We start from the raw sequence: 21,045 nt of genomic DNA, 5'->3' as shown, positions 1-21,045 counted from the left end.
TCAACAGTGCATGTTATAGATTTGAGATGATAATTTGAGATGATAATAAATCTGGCAATTGATCCGTTATGGTAAAAAACGGTAGTTGCAAGTGTCTTATTGTTTTCAAGTGTTTTATCTACAGCTAATGTTATAGTGTTTTTATTTGCAGTTATAAGTTTTTCTTCAATATCATTTATGACGTTTTTGGTTGAAACAGTTTAAAACGGAAATCGATTAAAGTTTATCAGCCAACAAGTCGATTGCTACTTGCTACTTGAAACCGATGAAAGTTTTAAAACGGAAGCTAATGAAAGTTTATTAGCCAACAAGTAGCAATCGACTTGTTGGCTTATAAACTTTCATCGGTTTAAGATTAAAACTGTCTCCACTCAGCTTAACATGTTACATGACACAAATTCCAGTTAAGTATTTAACATGTAACATGTTTTCTTTTTTGATTCTTTAAAGGCACCTTTTCACCACGATGGGAAGCGTTCTAGTTCATCGCAGTCAATCGTAGCGCGGCAAATTTGTAACTGGTAACACTTGATAAGCTTATTTAGCAAGAGAAAAAATATTTAGTTTACTGCAAAAATAACAAAGGTAGCGGCAGATAAAAGTTTATTGGAGATTTTCTTCATTCAACTCCTCAACCATTATGTAAATTACAAAAGAAAGTATTAAATTCCATCTCCAATACGAGGCTGGCTCTTGTAGGCTTAGGGTTCAGTTTGGAGTTCGGGACAGAGTAACAACTAAACGTCTGCAGAAGTTGGTGATTTTGCATTATTTATCATTTCACTTGTTTCTTTATAAATGTTTCTTTATCCAGCTCCTTCCTCCACAAGATTCCTGACAACTGTTTTTTCAAAAGAGACAAGTGCATTGACGAAGCATAAAAAGTTGGCGAGCAAAGGAGATAACAAAAAGAAAAAGGGATTGGGAAAATTGCAACTTATGGAGGGTCTTTGGAAGAAACTAGGTATACCGGTAGATCAATCAAAACCTGGATAGGAACCCACAATACTTGTAACGGCACGAGTTTTTTCCAAAACTCAAAAATTTCTGAAGAGATAAATGGGTTGGACGTATTAACATGCTGTTGTAAATTTTATTACAAGTTTTAAGTTCAATATTTTTACAACTCGGTTAGCTCTTTATTTCTGTACTGTTTTTTAAATAAAATTTGTAAAGTTAGTCGAAAGTTTCATCCTTATATTTGATGTTGAAAGTTTGATGATAGTTTTTGAGGTGGATCTTAAAGATTCCGTCCTTCCTCTAAATTAAAAAAATGCTTTTGGATTGTTTATTACAAACGACTTTGTAAAGCTGGTTATAAGCGGTTCGTTTACATATATTCTAGATAAGTATAGACAAAATTCTTTTGAAAATAAACGTTTAATCTTTTTATTACAATACAAATTAACGGGTGGGCCGATAGTTTTTAGACAAAACTAAAACACTTGTTTCTACGTCACTTTTCTCTTTTATTTTCTGATTATTTTATCCAAAGACATGAAAAGGGGATAAAAACAGCTTACTGTTTACAAAATAGAAAAAAGGTTCCTGTTCTTCAATTTTTCATAATTTATTGCATACGCTTTCCATCATGGTCTGGACAAATTTCATATCAACCTTTTTTAAATGTCTTTTGATCCTGCTTCGTCGACTATTTTTTTTCGTTGACGCCCAACCTTAATTACAAGCTATATCACCCAAAATGGATCAAAATTCCTCGATTGCCCTGGCTTTCGGAACATTCGGTGAATTCATATGCTTTGGCACAAATCTATTTTGTACTTATTGAGCTAATCTGTTGTAGTTTTTTCATGATGGAACGTGGCTAATTCAGGCCAAAAAATTGATTTATCTTTTAAATGGTGTTTATTGATGAATTTTAAAAACTCTCCATTTAATTTAATTGTCTCTTATAATATTTTAAGCCCAGTTTTTTAAATTTTCAATGAATACAAGATCGTGGGACATTGAATTTTGAAGTGAGACTCACGCCAGCAACATTTTCCGTAAAATTTTTTCAATTTTTTGTTGCTGTTATTTGTTCAGTTTACTTAGACGATCTTTTCTTGTCTAATTTTCAAATGGCAGAACATCTTAAAAGCGTTTGATGATCCGATACATGGTTGCACACTGGATATTTTCAACTTGAAAATGTTTTACTAAACGGGCTTTGCTCATTTGTCCAACCAAAGCGTAAATACGTCTTCGAAGATCGACTGGTTTTGTCATGTGTGGGAATGATAATCGAAAAACTTTTTATATATCTAGAAAGAGAATTTTATGGGTTACAAAGCATCATCAAAAATAATGATTTTCTCGCATGCCTAGTTTGCTTTATTTAATTAAACATTTTGTCTCATTACTTTTGGGCCCTCAGCCCCACCCCCTCCGTTATAAGCACTAAATAAGGTTTTATGATAACGTATAACAATTTCGCTCTACAATTGTACTCTGGACCACTGTGCAATCTTTTCATTGAATATCAGAAAAGAATGCTGGAAATGTTGAAGATTGTGTGTCATCTAAGAAAGTGTTGAAGAAAAGCCTTTGTTTTGGTTGATGCAGCTTTGGCAATCCACTTTGCACGGTTTAACTTTTTCCTTTGAACTATCTAAAAGATTTTTGGTAAATAAATATGAAAAAGTTTCTAAAAAGCTTCAAAATTGATTAACTTTGCGAGAAAGTTGTTTGGGGCATATGGTACATATGGTTAAGACTTATGGTTAAAACCTCCTCACCCATCCATTTTTTTAAATGAAAAATGAAAAATAAAAAAAAAAAAAACTAAAAAAAAATGGTAATAAAATTAATCTATCAATAAAAATAAAAAATGCTTCGAAAATGCTAATTTGATGTCATTTCATCTATTTACGATATAAAAAGTTAAAAATCTCCATGCTCATAAAGTTTTAACCGGCCTTCCTGTGCTTTTTCATCTTTTTAAGGTGCAAAACACAGTCTTCCTTTTTTTTTTTGTGTTACTTATCTAATATAATAACAGTCTAATAACTAATTTTTTAATAACTCAGTAACTCAGTTTTTCAAATGCAAGAGCAGATGACTTAATTCCAACATTAAATGCAGCTACAGCATTATAGACAATAAATGGCACAATGTTTGATTTTGATACCTGTTCTCATAACTCACCGTATAAACTTTGGTTATTATTATGTCTTTTTAATTCGTTACAGACACACTTTTTGACAATTCGTTACGTTTAATCAAATATTCCTTTGTTTCCACAATTATATCAAACGCACAAAAATTTTGTGACAAAATTACTTATTTAAGTAAACTTAAATTTCTTTCTGATTCTGAGGTCGGACCCCTTTTTGATACGATCAAAACAAACCTTTGTGATGCACTAAATAAACTTTAATGAAGAAAGATTAGGGTAAAATAAACTGCGGCTGCCGATAACAAAAAACGGCGAGAAAAGAAATAAAGTAATTGCGGATTCCGCAAACAGCAAATGAACTTTTAGCCATACCGTTAGAAAAACACAGTGTAAAACCTCCATATTTAATTTTATGCACCTGGCAATATAAGTTAAAAAAAAGTCACTTAAATTTGCATTTTGCTACAACAGATTTCGTGATTAACAGTAATTTACAAAGAGTTGAAGTGGTAAGTGATGAACAAAACAGTTTACTAAATACTTTTCAACGACTAATAGTTTAAATGCATTATGATTCCAATAAAATCTGGTATATTCTTTTTCTTGAGTCAATGGCCATGGTTGAACTTACTATAAAATAAATAAAAGTTTAGTGTAAGGAGAATAAAATTTTTTGTAAAAATAAAGCTTATTACAGCCTTTGCGAAAGAGTTTAAATTTAACACGTTTTTCTTTTTCAAACGTTTCTAATTTGTCAAGAAAACAAGTCTAGCTTTAAGGAGTTACAATATTTTATTCATTTTATTTTAGTTATGTTATTTATTTGAATTTATAAAGAAAAGAAAAGAAAGCTTAAAAATGCTTTTGAATGTTTTGCCTTACAAATAAGAGAGTGGTAGACAAAGTTCGTCGACAAGAATTTTTAACCTTGGAGTCCTTTTTAAAATAATTCATCACAAAGCAAACTTTATTTTTTAGATCTTTTTAGTGATTACTTTAGTTCGTGCTGTAAATTATTTTTATAAATTTGTGTCTTTTGTCTAAAATATATTTTTGTTTTTTGACTTCTATTTAATATAAAATTACTTCTATTTTTTCTGTATAAGTTTCAAAGAGAAAAACACTTTAATTCATGAATATATACTTCACGAAAAGAAATAAATGCCATCGTCCGCGCGTAAAATAACCTCTATATACTTAGAATACGAAGAGGTCATAAATAAATAATTTTGCTATAAACTCATTTCAAGATTGCACTCATTTCAATAACTAAAGAAATGAATAAATATCAGTTGTAGTCATGTCTAAAACAAGTGAATAAAAATTTAAGTATTTATTAAACGGAAAATAGTATTTTATGGTATGTTGAATTTCTATTACAATACGGCTGCCGAAACCATTTCCCTTAAATATACAGACTTTCGAATTAACGGTTTAAAAAACAACAACAAAACATAGAAATCCCAAAAATCCCAGGTAACCAGAAAATCAAATTTTCGTTGATTTTCTTGCTTTTTTATATATTATATTTCTAAAACTATTGATAACTTTATAGTAATGAATAAAATTAAATGGAAATATGTAACTGTTGTTGTAATTTTTACTGCAGCAAATTTTTTTAGAGGAAAGGTATTTATCTGTGATGCCGTTTTTCTTCTCTGAAAGACTCCCTGTTCCCTCATTAAAATCATATTGTACATTAAGTTTGGTTATCTTTCTTGTATCTGCATTATTTGCAAGAAATAAACTTTATCAACAAGATGAAATTTATACTAATTCAACACAATTTGACTCACTGTATGATGTATATTTAAATGAATCTTTTTGCCTATGGGTAAGTTGGTGAATTCAAAATAATATTTATACATTAGGATAAGCATATTTTAAAATATTTTTTGAAATTGTTGTGTAGGTTTTTAAAACTTTTGCAAAAAAAGTTTTTTAATTTATAGTCCTTGATCAATATGGCTTATTGTTGTCTGTTTCTGTTTGGCAAAGTTATCCAGAAGCTTGTACTAGGTGACTTACGACTATCTGAAGAACAGGTTTAATTTGATTTCTTTTGCAGTATGTATATATATATATATATATATATATATATATATATATATATATATATATATATATATATATATATATATATATATATATATATATATATATATATATATATATATATATATAACATACACACACTCACACAAACACATACATGTATGTATGTATGTATGTATGTATGTATGTATGTATGTATGTATGTATGTATGTATGTATGTATGTATTATGTATATTTATAACTTTTTATGTATAATATCACCATATTTTTTGTTATTAGCACTTGCAGGATAAGTTTTGGAACTACATTTTCTACAAAATCATCTTTGTGTTTGGTGTCGTTAATGCCCAGTCAATAAGTGAAGTGCTATGTTGGGCTGCTTGGTTTTCCATGCTTGGGTTCTGGCATATATTTGGTCAACTTTGTAAAGACCGATATAAATATGTGAGTTAAGCTTTTAGTAACTTTTTTCTTTACAGTACTGTCTCTGTTAAGCAAGTGTTCACAATATTATCTGTGTTAAACAAGTTTTAACAATATTTTAAAAGAATTAGGAAGTTTGTCATTGATTTTTAATTAGTGCTAAACAAATCAATAAAAAAATTTTAAACATCAGAATTAAAAATCAATTGCAAACTTTCTTTGTAGGTCTTTAAGGTAAAATAAGATATATTTACTTATCAACTTTAACAGTCTTTAACAATATTTAAATAAAATAATCACCAATATATATCAGCTATGCTTAAATAAAATTGGTTTAGTGAGTGAATACACCACTTTTTAAGAATGGTTTGATATATTTTTTTAGTTGACTTCATCTCCATTTACTCCACGTAACAAGCATCTCAAGTTGATGTTACTTATTGCTATTATATTTTTATCAAGTTTTGCTATGGGTGTATGTGCTGTGGCTTATGGCTATCTAGAAAGTGTTAACATAATGTTGTTTATGTTAGCAGAGGTTAAAACTTACATCATTTTCTAATATTTTTTCAAGTGCTATTAACTTTTATAAAGCTGCATTATCCATACACACAAAAATTACTTCTTAAAAAAATTAAATTTTGTCAGTTGCTTCACATTTTTCTGAAAGATTACAAGGATTATTATTTTAAAATATGTTCGCAAAGTACTTATATTCATATTAATTGTTGTAAGTCATTTTTTTGTTTGGTCTTAAGAAAAATATATGTTTATAGTTTTTTGTTTTGTTTAAAACCTTATGTAAACTTTTTTTTTTTTAGTGCGTCTTACTGGGTTTGAAATCACTGCATGTATTAATAAGGTCAGTTTAAGCTAGTTTAACTAAGCATATACAACTTATTGCACTGCATTTGGATGTGAAATTCATTTTGCCATAACTAATTGCACAACTTTTTGTGTTTCAACTACACACTCTACCTGCTTGTCTGGGATTATATGTATCTATTTATAAGAAAAACATAAATTAGAAAATAATTTTTCCAGATTTATATTTGTAAAAGTATTTTAAAAACAGATCTTATGAAGAAAATATTGTTTTGACTTCATTTTAGGTCCATGTTAATTTGATAGTTTTTTTTGCCTGAAAAAAAATAAGTTATTTGGAAAAAGAATTGCAATTGAGTTTTCCAAGAATAAAATCAATTTATAAATTTATAAATGAGAGAAATAATTCTGGTGTTTTTTAAATACTTTACTGTTTTTTTGTATAAGTATATACATGTATAAATATTTGTATTAGAGCTATGCTTGTATAAGTATATACATGTATAAATATTTGTATTAGAGCTATGCTTGTATAAGTATATACATGTATAAATATTTGTATTAGAGCTATGCTTGTATAAGTATATACATGTATAAATATTTGTATTAGAGCTATGCTTGTATAAGTATATACATGTATAAATATTTGTATTAGAGCTATGCTTGTATAAGTATATACATGTATAAATATTTGTATTAGAGCTATGCTTGTATAAGTATATACATGTATAAATATTTGTATTAGAGCTATGCTTGTATAAGTATATACATGTATAAATATTTGTATTAGAGCTATGCTTGTATAAGTATATACATGTATAAATATTTGTATTAGAGCTATGCTTGTATAAGTATATACATGTATAAATATTTGTATTAGAGCTATGCTTGTATAAGTATATACATGTATAAATATTTGTATTAGAGCTATGCTTGTATAAGTATATACATGTATAAATATTTGTATTAGAGCTATGCTTGTATAAGTATATACATGTATAAATATTTGTATTAGAGCTATGCTTGTATAAAGTACTTTTCTATAGGATTTTAAATCAATTTTTCTCTTAGGTAAAAAAAACTGGATCAATTCATTTATTGCTTCTCTTGTACTTTTAAGAAAAACTATATGCAAGAAAATTTTAAATGCATCTATTAATTTTCAACACATAAAATTTTGATAGTAAATGTTTAAATAAGTAGAAAAATTATGTAAATAAAAGTCATTCTTAAATTTTAGAGGTTTTTCTTTATACTTTTGTAAACTTTTACTTGGTTTGTTACAAATGCACAAACATATTTTTTTTTTTAGGTACATGTTTCAAATTTTGGAAATCTCACAGCCTGGTAATTGGGATACAAAATCTAAAGTCACCTACTACATTGATCTAGTCTCTGAATGCTTGGTTTTAGCTGTTGATTTAGTTTACCATGTGCACATGTTGGTGAGTTTGAAAAGCTCTTTTCCTTATTTAAAGACTTTTTATTGATTATTTTGAAAGTTTTAATTTCATTATAAATTTCTCTGATGTTTTATTTTAATTCATTTTTTTTTTTTTGTTTTGTTATATTACTATACTAATCCTTTTTTTTATTGTTATATATTTTTATTTTATATGTTATGCTAGTATATTTTACATGCTTTAGAGGCATATTTTACACTATTATATGTAATGCTATATATTATAGATCATTATTTACTATTATATACTATTACACTATTGCCTTTTTATGCTTTTAGGTATGGTCAAACGTTTTCCTTTCCATGGCAAGCTTGGTTTTGTATTGGAACATCAGAAGTATATTTTCAGAGTTTAAAAAATGCCTGAAGAAGCACAGATTGTATCAGAAAGTCATTAAAAGTGTTTCAACAAGGTAAACATAAAGCTAGAAGATTTATAAATATGAGTCATAAACATGAGTTCTGCTAGCATTTATTTTTATTTATGTAAGATTTCAACTGGCCACACAAGATGAGTTAGATGAAGTGGCAGATCATTGTGCAATATGTTGGGATAGCATGGAAGTTGCAAGGAAATTGCCGTGTGGACATTTTTTTCATCAGTATGTGCAGTATGCTTTAATTTTTACAGTGGAATGTTTATAAAGTGACTAAAAAGAAATTTAAGTAAAAAAGAACTTTTATCATATTTTCCTCAAATAATACAGTTGTAACAGTCAGAACCAAAGTTAACTTAAGTTATAGATTTCTAAAAAAAACCTTAGATCCAATGTATAATGATGAATTACATATTAATTCACTACATTATTTGTACTCTAGTTCTTACAGTTTTTTAGTAAATGAAGCCTATTTTGTATCTTTATATTAATATTGTGTAACATTTTTATGGAAAATGAAGTTCTTTATTATTCCATCTCACATCTGATTGTTTTACAGGTTGTCTTAATCTGGTATTTTTCTGTTTTCTGTGATTATGGCTAAGTTATAATAAAAACATGCAATTATCATAGTTTTATATATGTAAAATCCTTTACATTCTTCAATCATGCCAAGTAGTTGTCAATGAATTTATACAAAACTATACTAAACCTAATGCACTAAATATTGAATTTTTTTTTAAAATCTACTTTTTTTCTTTTTAAATATTACCTTTAAATTGTTAAAATGTGTCTAAAGTTACTGATATAATACTAATGTCAAATTTCTCTTTTTGATTATATCTCATCGAATCCTAGAATTTTACTAACGTTAAAGCAATAAAAGCAATCTCTCATAAAAGACCTTTTCACTTCTATCCCCATTTAAAAAAAAGAAAAAAGTATCAAGTAATTGCAATTGAATAAGCTATCTCAGGGGGCTAAATATATCTTTGATATATTTAGCCCTCTGAAATAGTTTATATATATATATATATATATATATATATATATATATATATATATATATATATATATATATATATATATATATATATATATATATATATATATATATATATATATATATATAAAGTATATATATATATATATATATATATATAAAGTATATATATAGTTATAAGATATAAGAGATGTAAAATTAAATTGGTTTAATTTTTTAGCTCCTGTTTATGTTCATGGCTACAACAAGATGTATCATGCCCTACATGTCGCAGATCACTCACTAAGGATATGGGTTTGCCTCCTAGTTTCCCGACTGCTGAAGAAGAACATGTTGGTGAACTTAATGATATCACAATAAATCGAAATGAAAATGTAAATGGTTTTAGAAACTTTTTCTTTTTTCTTGATGGAAGACAAATTGCGAACTGGTTTCCAAGTTTTTCAATTGAAGTTTTTCATGGGAGATTAGAACAAGACCAGAGTGAAATTAACAGACAGGTACTCATAACATATTTGATCTAGTGATGATTAAAGTGATGATTATGTTAAGAAAGAAATTGTCATATAAGATAATATGTGTTTAATATTAATTTGTTGGCATCGTTTAATGTTTAAATCCAAGTTTAAATCCAAGTAGTTCAAAATGTCAAATAAAAGGTTTCCCATAATTAGCCTGGTTTAAGTTATCTTTGAAATATCACTTGTCCTTTTTTACTGAAAAGGACAAGCATTAAATTGTATCAGAAAAGAGAGCTTTTATTAACTAGGCTGTTTTTTACAGGTGGAGCAACTTTTACGCTTGTTTCCTCATATATCAAGAGATGCTATAGTTTCAGATTTGCAGCAAACTGGATCTGCTGATGCTACTGCTGATAATATTTTAGAAGGAAACTTGACATCAGCATTGGTTAGTTACAGATTTTTAGCTAATTTCTGAACTGGTTATTATTGCTATATTCTAAATGAATTTCTTGCAATCAGAGTTTTAAAGAACGTATTTTTTTTTATTTTAGTTGTTATTTTAGTCATCACATCACATAAAGGCAAATAAATGTTTTTTAATTTAAATCTTTATTTGCCTTTATGTTTTGTGATTTTCTTTCATAGGGTTAAGTTTTGATGTAAAAATTGCTATTAATAAACTGATATTTTTATACCTTATATAACTGTTTTCACAAGAATGTTTCTATTATGTCTATGATATATGAAATATCTTTCTTCTCAAATTTTCTATCTTTGTATTTATTTAGCCACCTCTTCAATCCCCTTTATTAGAAGACAATGGTAAAGAATTTTTAAATTTATTTTTCTTTTTGTTACACCTTAAAGAGTTTGTTGATTAAAGTAGTATTTATTATTTTAAGTTTTGTGTTACTATTAGACACTGATACTCAAAATGATGAGCTAACGTCAGAGTTAACAGATAAAAAAGATACTTACTTAGAAGCAGAAAGTTTTACAAATGACGGAGATAACCACTATCTTGATGATGATGAGTATAATGTTCAGCTGAGAAGAAGACTTCCGATAAGATCTTCAAGTTCATTAAGAACATCAAGGTTTTTTAATATTATTTTTAAACAATAATATTTTGATTTATATATTAGGCAAATGTTTTTGTGTTGGATAGGTACAGATTACATCAGATTATTCAGGCAAATAAGGAATGTTTAATATTTGTTTTAACTCAAAAGTTCTTTTAGTTTTTCTCTTGTCATTTTTGTTATAAGTTAAGTACTCTATTTAGAAGATGTTTGATAAAGTCCAATGCAATGACAGAAAATACAGCATCCCCTGAAATGTTAAAAGAAATAGAAGATCGTCGTAATCTTCTGTTACAAGCAGCTGAAAAGCGTATCCATCCACCCACTCAATGAATCTTAAAATCAGTGAAACTCTATTTGTGTCATCCAAAAGCAACAATTGAGTTAATGACCAGTAGCAGTGAAACAGAAAATGATACAACTTGGATGCTAAGTAAAAAGCAAGATGCCATATTTATTAATAGAAAATATTTTTATAGCATTTTTTTTTTGCAGATTTTTAAATGACATTGAAAATGTTCATGTTTGTTTCTTGTATAAAACTGTAGAATTTCTGGTTCTTCAACTTTAATCATTTTAATGATTACTTTTGTTTTGTCTTTATCAGAAAAACAGAAAGTTTAATTTGTAGTTTTTTTTTGTTTTTTTTTTTGTTTTTTTTTTTTTTTTGTTGACCTGGGTAAAAATGCCCATATCTTGACTTGGGTAAAAATTGCCCAAATTTTATTTAATACTTTATTGTATAACTTATTTGTAGTGTTCTCCTTCTTATAGCATTTATTTTATGTCGGAGATGTCTTTTCCTACATTTATTTTGTGTTGTGAATTTTTATATCTTGTATTAGGAAATAATTCTAATTTGTTTTATTTTATAAAATTTATATTAAATTGGAATTATGCTGTTTTTGTATTTTTTTTTTTTTTTTTGGTTTGTTTTATGTTAAAAATGAATTGTTCTTTTTGGAGTGTAAAGGTGTTTTTGGAGTGTAAAGGTGTTTAGAGTGTAATGTAGTTATATTTGGTAATAGTTAATAATAAGATTATTAAACTTAAAAAGTTGTATGAATATATTTATCTAGTTTTTTATATAAATTTGAGTTAAAAAAAAATATCTATCAAAAATGTTTTGAAACAGAATGTGAAAAAAGGTTTAATTTGAATTTTAAAAAAAAAGTTAACATTGTTAAAAGTTTTTAAACATTAAGAATTAAGAAAAACAATAATTTTTAAGAAAAAAAAAAAGTAACTTTCAATCATCTAAAAAGGGAGACTGCTACTGAAGAGTTTTAAAAGTAATCATATTACAACTTTGTCTATTAAATTGGATAAATATAATTGTCAAAAATCTTATGAATTTAATGAACATGACAAGACAAAGAGGAAATCAGTAAATATCAGGGTTTTGTATTTGCAATCGTTGTGATGCTTTGAGTTTTTTTCTCTAAGTTAACACATACACTGTTATTTATATTTATACTTGCGTGTTTGCATTCTAAATTTTTGTTCTATTTCATAGATAAAATAATAATAAGTATAATACAGTTATTTGATCAAGTTTTAGTATATTTAATAATGGGGAATGGCATGAATAAGGTTTGTTATTCAAGTCACAGTTTCTTTCAGCCACAGTAACATTTGCATTTTAAAATTTTCTTTTGTTTCAAAAGCATTTTTATTTTATACTTTTGCTTCTTCTAAGAAAGTTTTTTATGATATGCTATGTAGTGTGTATATTTATGTAATATTGATGCTGTATATTTATGCAATATTGATGCTGTAAACAATTTGTGTTTACAGCATTAATTAATTTGACGTTTAATTCAGGAAGCTGATTTTGTTTTGTTCAGGTTTTACCAGGTTTATATATTGGTGGATTAGAAGGTTTGTAATTTGCTTACTCATGTTCTACCTAGCCTAAAATATATGTGTTATGATATTTGTAAAGTTACCTTACATATATAAATTAAAGTAAATTAACTTACAGTAATTGTACATAATTAGTATAATGAAGAAAACAATCACAACAGTCATGATATTAAATTTGGTTACTAATGGTTTTGGATGCTAATGCCTGTAGTAGTTGATATAATATTATAAATCAATTATTTTTTATTATTAATAATATTCTTTAAATGATAATTAAGATTCGCATGATGAGAAGCAAATCACAGGAAACAACATTACCCACATTCTCTCATTTCTTGATGAACCCAATGAGCTGAAGCCTTCATTGAAGGTAGCAATTTTATAGAGAATTTTAAATATAATAAGATTAGCAATAATAAATCAAAAAGTTAGTGATTCTATAAAGTACAGTATATGTATACTTTATTAAATTTTAATGAAGAAAGTTAACTATTCTCCTATTACTAATGTGAATTATAAAATTATAAATTACAATAATTATAAAGTTAATTTCTTTTTTAACCAAAAAAATTACTCCATTCTGATTGGGTTTTTTTTCTAGATACTTACAAATAGTTGTTTTATCTTCTATTGAAAGAAAGTACTCTATTATGATTTTCACACCTTTAAAAAGGTCATCAGATTCCGGCATTCACAGCACCTCCAGACAAATTCTTTCTGAAATTTTCTGCTGCTCTTTTTATTGCTGTAACTTTTAACATTTTCATCCTTAATTATAAATTCTTTGGTTTAACTTTTGTAGGATCTTAAGTATAAAACAATCATCATGCAAGACTTAGCTGGCCAGAACATGTAAAAAGTTTGTTTTTTTATAGATAAATTACTTTTATAAAGAAACCATTTCAATTAACGTCAAACTTTTCTTACTTACTGAGCTTTTATTTTTTGGCTCTGGGAAATTCACAAATAGTAAAGCAAGTTAAAAAATAATTCTTAGATTATTGACTTTTTAATTATAGGTTGCAGTATTTTCATGAGTGCATTGCATTTATTCACAGAGGAAGGTATGTGTTGTTCCTCATGTTTTATATGTAAGTTTGGAAAAGAAAGCAAGTCCAATTATATTAACCTTTTATTTAAGGAAAACTTGTTTCATTGAGATAATTTTTGTAGGTTGTCTGGGGGAAATGTCCTTGTTCATTGGTAAGTTAGTTGTTTTTTTTTATCTTTATGAGGCAAATTTTTTTTTCAATCAGTAAGTTAGTCCTCTAAAATTTTAAATAATCCACTTGGTTCTTCATCTTAAACTAAATCAAAATACAGCAAAGCTAAAAGTGTAAGATGTTTATTCTTTATGATTTGTGCTTATGATTTATATTGCATATGGATCCGTCAGATGATCACCTTGTTAATAAATGTTTGCTATTTTTTAATTCATCATCATATTTAATCTGCAAAGTAATTTGATTGACTAATTTGAATCAGTTAATTTGTAATTATGAGAAATTATGATTAAACATTTTGTTTGTTTTTTTTTAACTTTTTTTAAATATTGTTTCAGCGACACTGGTAATTCTAGATCAAGTACTATTTGTATAGCTTACATTATGACTGTAGCAGATGTGGATCCTAGATCAGCTCTACATTATTTAAAAGCCATGAGAAATATTGTTCGGCCAAACCATGGGTTTAAAATTCAATTGGTGTTATATCATCGTTTAGAAATTGAAAAGGTTTTATTTTTATAAGCTTTGTTACACTTAAAAAAAAGACACTTGCTTTATAGATTTTGCATATTATTGATTTATGCTTTATAGAGATTTATATAGAGGTTTATAGAGGTTTCAGGTGTTTTACTATGATAATAATTTATTGGTGATTATGACCATTGTTACAAGAGTTATATGTTTCTTTTCTTTTCATTGTAAGTTTCGTTTCTAACTCTTTTGAAAATCTGTTAAAGACTTTAGTTGTAATTTACTTTTCCATGTTCATTTAGGTTAGAGCTGCATTGATTGAATTGTTTGGTGATTTTGATCCTGCTGATAGAGCTGATGTTAGGAAAGTTCTGGATAATTTTTACAAAAAATAAATATAATTGATAAATAGTTGATAAACCAAATAATGATTTTGTGAATTTCTAAATTATTTCATGCTTTTGTTGAATCCACAAACAGTTTTGTTGCAAGTTTAATTTGAAAGTTCCAAAAATAATTTTTGTTTTGAATTTTTTTTTTTTTTTTTTTTTCTTTTTTTCCATAAATTTTTTGGTTGTTTTGTTTTAATTCTTTTACTCTTTACATAAATGAATTTAGTGTAGTTTTTTTTTTTATTTAACGTATAAGTTTTTCTACTATTTATAACTTAATCACTCAAGATTTTTAAATGTGTACATAAATATTATTTCAAAGTTTTTACGATTATTTATTATACTGTTTAATTAGTTTATTTAATGTTGTATATTTGATGACTAAGATTTTATGATACTTGAAATGATAGTATGCAGTAATACTCGTGCTGTTTTATTTTTGCTTTGTTTTTGATTGTAATTTCACAGCCTTAAATCATTTCCTCTTGTTAAAAAAAATTAAGATAACGGGTTTTCTATAAAGTTATCTGATCATAGTTGCTCCAAACATAAGGAAATATTAGAAATATTAGATTAACTTTCAGAAGTGTTATGTATTAGATTAACTTAGTAAGTGTGAAATATTAGATTAACTTTCAGAAGTGTGAAATATTAAACTTTCCCATGAAAAAAAGTTGAACAAAAATTAAGTTTTTAGTTAAAGGTATTTATGATAATTATATGATATTAATATTTTTATTAAAAAATGTTAATAATTTTATAATATGATAAATGTTTTCCTCTAGAATATAATGTCAATTAAAAGTATTTAAATGAAAATGGGAAATGGCATGAACAAGGTAAATTCAACTCAACTTGTAATAAAATAGTTCTAAATAATTTTTTTTGTATGTTTCTGGTTTGATTTTTTAATTTATCATTAGTATTTATCATTAAATCATGTATGTTTATGTTAGTAGTAATGGTTCAAAAACTGATATGTGCTAAACACCACTTATAACATTCCTCCATTCAGATTTATTTTGTAGAATTATGACATGGTGTCAAATTTTAAATTAAAATTTTCCATCAGTCAAATCGCTATTAATATCATATCCAACTAGTTTTAGTCATGTGAAAGTTTCAAATGTTTTGGAAAAGTCTCTTGTGAGCTTGTACTGCAATTTTAGTTGATGTTTGTAATATAGCTTTACAGTTTGCTGATTTAAGCTTGTTGCTTGTTTTGTTTAACTTTAATATTTTGTTTTCATTTAAATTATTATTTTAAGATTATCCCTGGTTTTCATTTAAATTGTTATTTTTAAGATTATCCCTGGTTTTCATTTAAATTATTATTTTAAGATTATTATTTTTAAGATTATCCCTGGTTTGTATCTGGGGAGTTTAAAAGGTGAGATTTAAAATCAGATTTAAATTTAGATTCAGATGCTGATCTTTAACTGCTGTATCTCTTAACAAATAGAATTGTAATAAATGTCTTTTAAATTTAAGATTATTTGATTAATATCTAAGATTTTTTCCTTGACATTAAGACTCTAAAGACTTTGAGCAGATTTCTACAAACAATATAACACACATCTTATCCATCCTCGACTATCCTAAACCAACACCTTTATTCAAGGTATGGTTTTAGATACAATATTATAATATTGTAATATTATTATAATATTTATTTACATTTCATAATATTTCTTTACAGTTATTACTTATTTAAGAAAAACATTTGCAATTTAACAAAATAAAATGATAATTGGATTGTGTTTATCTTGGTCTTGAAAAAATAATACTTCAGGGCATCAGCCATTATTTCCAGGAAGTTTAAGGTTTGAAAACCATACTGTGGATTATGAACAACTTAAGACTCTTTTTTAACAAATCAACTACTTTTGTTTTTTAATATTTTTTATCATTGCTGTTGTTAAAAGGAGCTTAGCTACTCTTTTGACTCTGTGTTCAACTTTAGGCCTAAAATAATTTTAAAATAACACTGCCTTTATGTTTTTAGAAAGTTAAATACAAGTTTGTAAAAATTGCTGATAAACCACATGAAAATATGTATGTATTTTTTTGCTATTTTCTATATATAAATATACACACACATAGTAGTGCTGGTAAATTAGGATGAACTTTGTTGTCTAATAGATTAAGAACATATATTGACATCTTTATGCAGTATTGATTAAACATACTTATCATCTTTTAAAAACTATAGTCACTAAGACTGTAAACATAACAATATCCATTGAATATGACAAGAGAGCTGCCTTTATTATTGTTCTATGCATCAGAAGAACATCCAAGGAAATTAATGAGTTTCACAAGCTACAAAAGAGCTTAGTTTACCAAGTTAAAAGGAATTATGATGCTGCAGAGATGTTTATTCCCTCATCTAAAAAATATGCACATTTCTGCAACATAAAAAGAAATGAGTCATTTGCCATTTTGTTGGCTACACAGATTAACCAAAATTGCCTTGGTCAATGAAATGGACATACACCACAGAAATATCTTCTAGATGCAAAAGACCTGAGATTGAAGTACTATGCCATGAGAAATGGTCAGCTTCTAACAAAATTTGGGACCTACCCATAAGGCCTAAACAACTCAGGCCTGGCTTACAAAGAATGTGGTATTCCCTGGTCACCTGATTTGTGGGTTACTAGACTGTAGCCCGCTTGACAACTACATATGCGGGGTAGTTGAGGCAGAGTTCAACAATGTCCTCCATAATGCTATAAATGCTGTAAAAATAGTTGTTCTGAGGTGATCAGTCATATGAACAAGGACATCAGATCCAGGCTTACAGATTCCATTTAAAAGCTGTCATAGTTGCTAAGAGTGATGTGTGAATCCTCACACAGATTCCATTTAAAAGCTGTCATAGTTACTAAGGTTATTGAGTAATCGGTAAACTAATTACTCTGCCTTTGTTTCAGATGTTTGAATTCAAAAATAAAGTTAGTATTTGTTTTATAAAATACTTTTTTTATTTTATGGTGAATTTATCCTAATTTATCAGTACCACCCTGTGTATGTGTGTATGTCTGTGTGTGTATATATATACACAGATATATATATATATATATATACATATATATACACATACATACATACATACATACATACATACATACATACATACATACATACATACATACATACATACATACATACATACATACATACATACATACATACATACATACAGTGGTGGCCAAAAGTCTTGGAACAACATATTTTATGTTACGATAAATTTTTATACTAAAAATAATAAACAATAACAGTAAAATAAATAAAAAAATAAATAAGTTGTAAGTATTTTTTTAAACAACATTCTCTTTAAAAATATACCTCAAACCTTCTAAATTTATACTTTAGATCAAAAATAAATTTTTTTGGTCGTTAAATGTTTTGTTCCAAGACTTTTGGCCACTGCTGTACATACATATACATACATACATACATACATACATACATACATACATACATACATACATACATACATACATACATACATACATACATACATACATACATACATACATACATACATACATACATACATACATACATACATACATACATACATATACATGTATGTAGGTATGTATACATATGCATGTATGTATGTATATATGTATGCATGCATGCATGCATGCATGTATGTATGTATCCATTTATGTATATTATTTGTAAATATATTAACTTCTAAGCTTTCGTAAAAATATTTCTTAAATTATATTTGATTTATTTAGTTCAAAGTATTTTAAAGAAGCAATCCGCTTTATTCATAAAGCCAGGTAAAATTATAAATTCTGATTGTGAGTATGTAATGTAAACCGTAAAATTCTTCAGCTTTTTTTTTATTGCTTTGATAAGCTCAAAAAGTGTTTTAAAAAAGTATAAAAATGTTTTTTTTATCTGATGTTTGATAAAGAAGTTTCTTTTTCTTGATTTTAGTTTTGACTATAAATTCTGGTCTGCAAACTATATTTTATTTGAAGTATTTGTTTCTGATTACTTTGTTAAATAATATTTGTTTACTTTTAAACTAAGTTAGTTGCATGTTTTATGGATAAAGTACAGGTACTGAAAATTTAATTTTGTTACGTTTATTAATATTCTCTGAATTTGTAGTTAGAAATATCAGGTGAAAGAGAGATTAAAATAATATAAATAAGAATATTAATTGCTAGATGTTTTATGAGGCATTAATTAGTTGTTGTTTTTTTTATATATTTTAGGTTGCAAGAAAAAAAACCTTTTCATAGCCTCATCAAATTTAGTGAAAACGTACTAAAAAGGTTCTTAAGGTTAAGAGGAAAAGGCTTCTTCAGTTTTTTTTTCAAAAGCTTGAAAGAGGATTAAAATAGAAAACTGTTGAGGCTTTTAAAGGAGCCCTTAGAAGTGCTCTAAAACAAAGATTAAAAAATCTCTCGTAAAAATATCTTATTCCACAGCTTATACCATGCTACTTGTTTTTTATGAAATTTTTATGACTTTATTTTGAATATTTTAAATGTGTAAAATGTAAGACATCTGTTATATTTAGGTCTTTATATGGAAATGTCTTGGTGCACTGGTAATAATTTTTATGTCTTTTTTATTTATTGGCTTTTGATAATTAAATGGTTTTTAATTAGCTGATTTTGTTGTTTTATTCAGTTTTTTGTAAAACAGCTTTTTGTCAAATATGAGTTTTAATTGATTAAATACACATGCCCTTGTATATAATATAAGATGTAACTGCAGAAAAGCTATGAAACAATTCAATAACTTGTGAAAAGCTATGAAATAATTCAATATCATTTGACAGTTTTTTACCATTCATGTTTAAGTTTTGTGTTATTAATCTCTTAAAAATATATAGTTTTATGTGTGAGAATAATGACAGAGTTTAGTTTTTTGGTAATCTTAAACTTAAATATCCACATTTCCCTAACCGTCTCTGTTAACAATATTCATATGAAAAACGATATAACAATATAATAAAATGTTATGTTTAGACTATTTAACATTTAGGATCTGTTGAATTAAATATTTCATGTGTGTAACTCAAATAAAAAAAAAAGATTTTTCAAAAGCATTTCAGAAACAAAACCATTATATTTTAAGTTTAAATTTTCTGTATATTTTAAATGAAAATGTTTTTAGAGATAAAATGGTAGACTTAAATTTATTGGTTCTTAAAATCTACTGCTAGATTTGCACACATCAAAACAAACAAATAAAAATGATTCTACCATTTTTTAATGCTAGTTTATTTTAAAGTATTTTTTCTGCTAGCCTTGCTGGGGTATCTCGTTCAAGTACAATATGCATTGCTTATTTAATGACAATAGCCAACCTTGGCTGGATAGAAGCATCAATAGTTGTTCGCTCAGTTCGAAGTGAAATTAATCCTAATTATGGTTTTAAAGCTCAATTACAAGTTTTTGAATCAAGAGATGCTCTAAAGGTATTTAAGGTCTTTGTTCTTATTGGATTTTGTTGTTGTTGTTTATTCACTTTTAACATAACTATGATGGTTATCATTTTTACTATGTTTAACTACTTTTATTAAGTTCGATTTTTGATTTGATGTAACAAAGTAAGAAGTATGAGATATTTGTTGTACATTATTGCAACAAATCATTTTTACAATATCAATGTTTTAACACTTTTTTTTTATTTAAAGATGAAACAAAAGTTGATAAAGCGTTTTGGTGAAATAAAGCTGACAGATGTTGAATATATTCAAAATGTGTTAAATAATCATCGCATGGTAACGCATCCCACAGCAGTATCTTACACAGCAAGTAAATTTATGGCAACAGTCCCATGAGGAAATTTTAGAATTAATAGCAAAACTTACTGATAATTTTGAACACTAAAAAATGCATGATGGTTTAGTTTTTCTACTTTCAAATGTTTTCTGGTTAAGTTATTAAAGAGTTTAGTTTTAAAAGAAAACTTCAGTTTCTTCTTTTTCTCTGCTATAAAAAGTTGTTTTTTCAATATTATTGTCTATTATTTTTCTCCACTAAGGACATTTTAGCTGCTTTTTGTTAAAATATTATTTAATTTGCAATTTTTAAAATTTTATTTAATTTGCAATTTACATTTAATGAACTATATATATTATGTTTGATAAACCATATTTTTTTAAAGTCATAATTAATCGATTATAGATGTATATTTTTATATTTTATTAATAATTTTTTTTGTTTGTGATCTCACCAGACACAGTTACAGCCCTTGAAGACTTTTTTTTTCAGAGCAAATGTATCTATTTATTTTA

At 26.4% G+C, this 21,045-nt stretch overlaps 3 protein-coding genes across 4 annotated transcripts; all 3 read left to right on the top strand.

Annotated features, from left to right (window-relative positions):
- Positions 1 to 4,357: 4,357 nt before the first annotated feature.
- LOC149882717 (E3 ubiquitin-protein ligase AMFR-like) lies at positions 4,358 to 11,288 on the top strand. Its single transcript, XM_090065567.1, has 14 exons — positions 4,358 to 4,594; positions 4,741 to 4,952; positions 5,071 to 5,163; positions 5,454 to 5,618; positions 5,983 to 6,135; positions 6,419 to 6,459; positions 7,735 to 7,867; positions 8,164 to 8,297; positions 8,376 to 8,486; positions 9,485 to 9,764; positions 10,048 to 10,173; positions 10,517 to 10,550; positions 10,648 to 10,825; positions 11,014 to 11,288. Exons 2-14 carry the CDS (start codon positions 4,761 to 4,763, stop codon positions 11,141 to 11,143), a joined length of 1,770 nt encoding a protein of 589 aa, XP_089921693.1. The 5' UTR covers positions 4,358 to 4,594; positions 4,741 to 4,760; the 3' UTR covers positions 11,144 to 11,288.
- A 979-nt stretch (positions 11,289 to 12,267) lies between these two features.
- On the top strand, positions 12,268 to 14,884 carry LOC149882716 (dual specificity protein phosphatase 22-like). Its single transcript, XM_090100816.1, has 8 exons — positions 12,268 to 12,403; positions 12,658 to 12,691; positions 12,955 to 13,046; positions 13,479 to 13,528; positions 13,696 to 13,740; positions 13,850 to 13,879; positions 14,238 to 14,409; positions 14,676 to 14,884. Exons 1-8 carry the CDS (start codon positions 12,383 to 12,385, stop codon positions 14,766 to 14,768), a joined length of 537 nt encoding a protein of 178 aa, XP_089956942.1. The 5' UTR covers positions 12,268 to 12,382; the 3' UTR covers positions 14,769 to 14,884.
- Positions 14,885 to 15,538: 654 nt separating this feature from the next.
- On the top strand, positions 15,539 to 20,717 carry LOC149882715 (dual specificity protein phosphatase 22-like). Of its 2 annotated transcripts, XM_090101104.1 has the most exons (9): positions 15,539 to 15,604; positions 16,122 to 16,155; positions 16,298 to 16,386; positions 16,771 to 16,820; positions 18,521 to 18,565; positions 19,010 to 19,078; positions 19,318 to 19,347; positions 20,052 to 20,223; positions 20,443 to 20,717. In XM_090101104.1, exons 1-9 carry the CDS (start codon positions 15,578 to 15,580, stop codon positions 20,587 to 20,589), a joined length of 663 nt encoding a protein of 220 aa, XP_089957230.1. In that variant the 5' UTR covers positions 15,539 to 15,577; the 3' UTR covers positions 20,590 to 20,717. The 2 variants fall into 2 exon arrangements, with proteins under 2 accessions (XP_089957230.1, XP_089957231.1); XM_090101105.1 differs by lacking the exon at positions 19,010 to 19,078.
- The last annotated feature ends 328 nt before the right edge of the window (positions 20,718 to 21,045 follow it).

This window comes from Hydra viridissima, unplaced genomic scaffold, assembly GCF_058129835.1.
Source record: "Hydra viridissima isolate aposymbiotic clone 2 unplaced genomic scaffold, HvirCarnegie_v1 scaffold_10, whole genome shotgun sequence".
NCBI lineage: Eukaryota > Metazoa > Cnidaria > Hydrozoa > Anthoathecata > Hydridae > Hydra > Hydra viridissima.
This window is presented reverse-complemented; position numbering and strand designations above follow the sequence as displayed.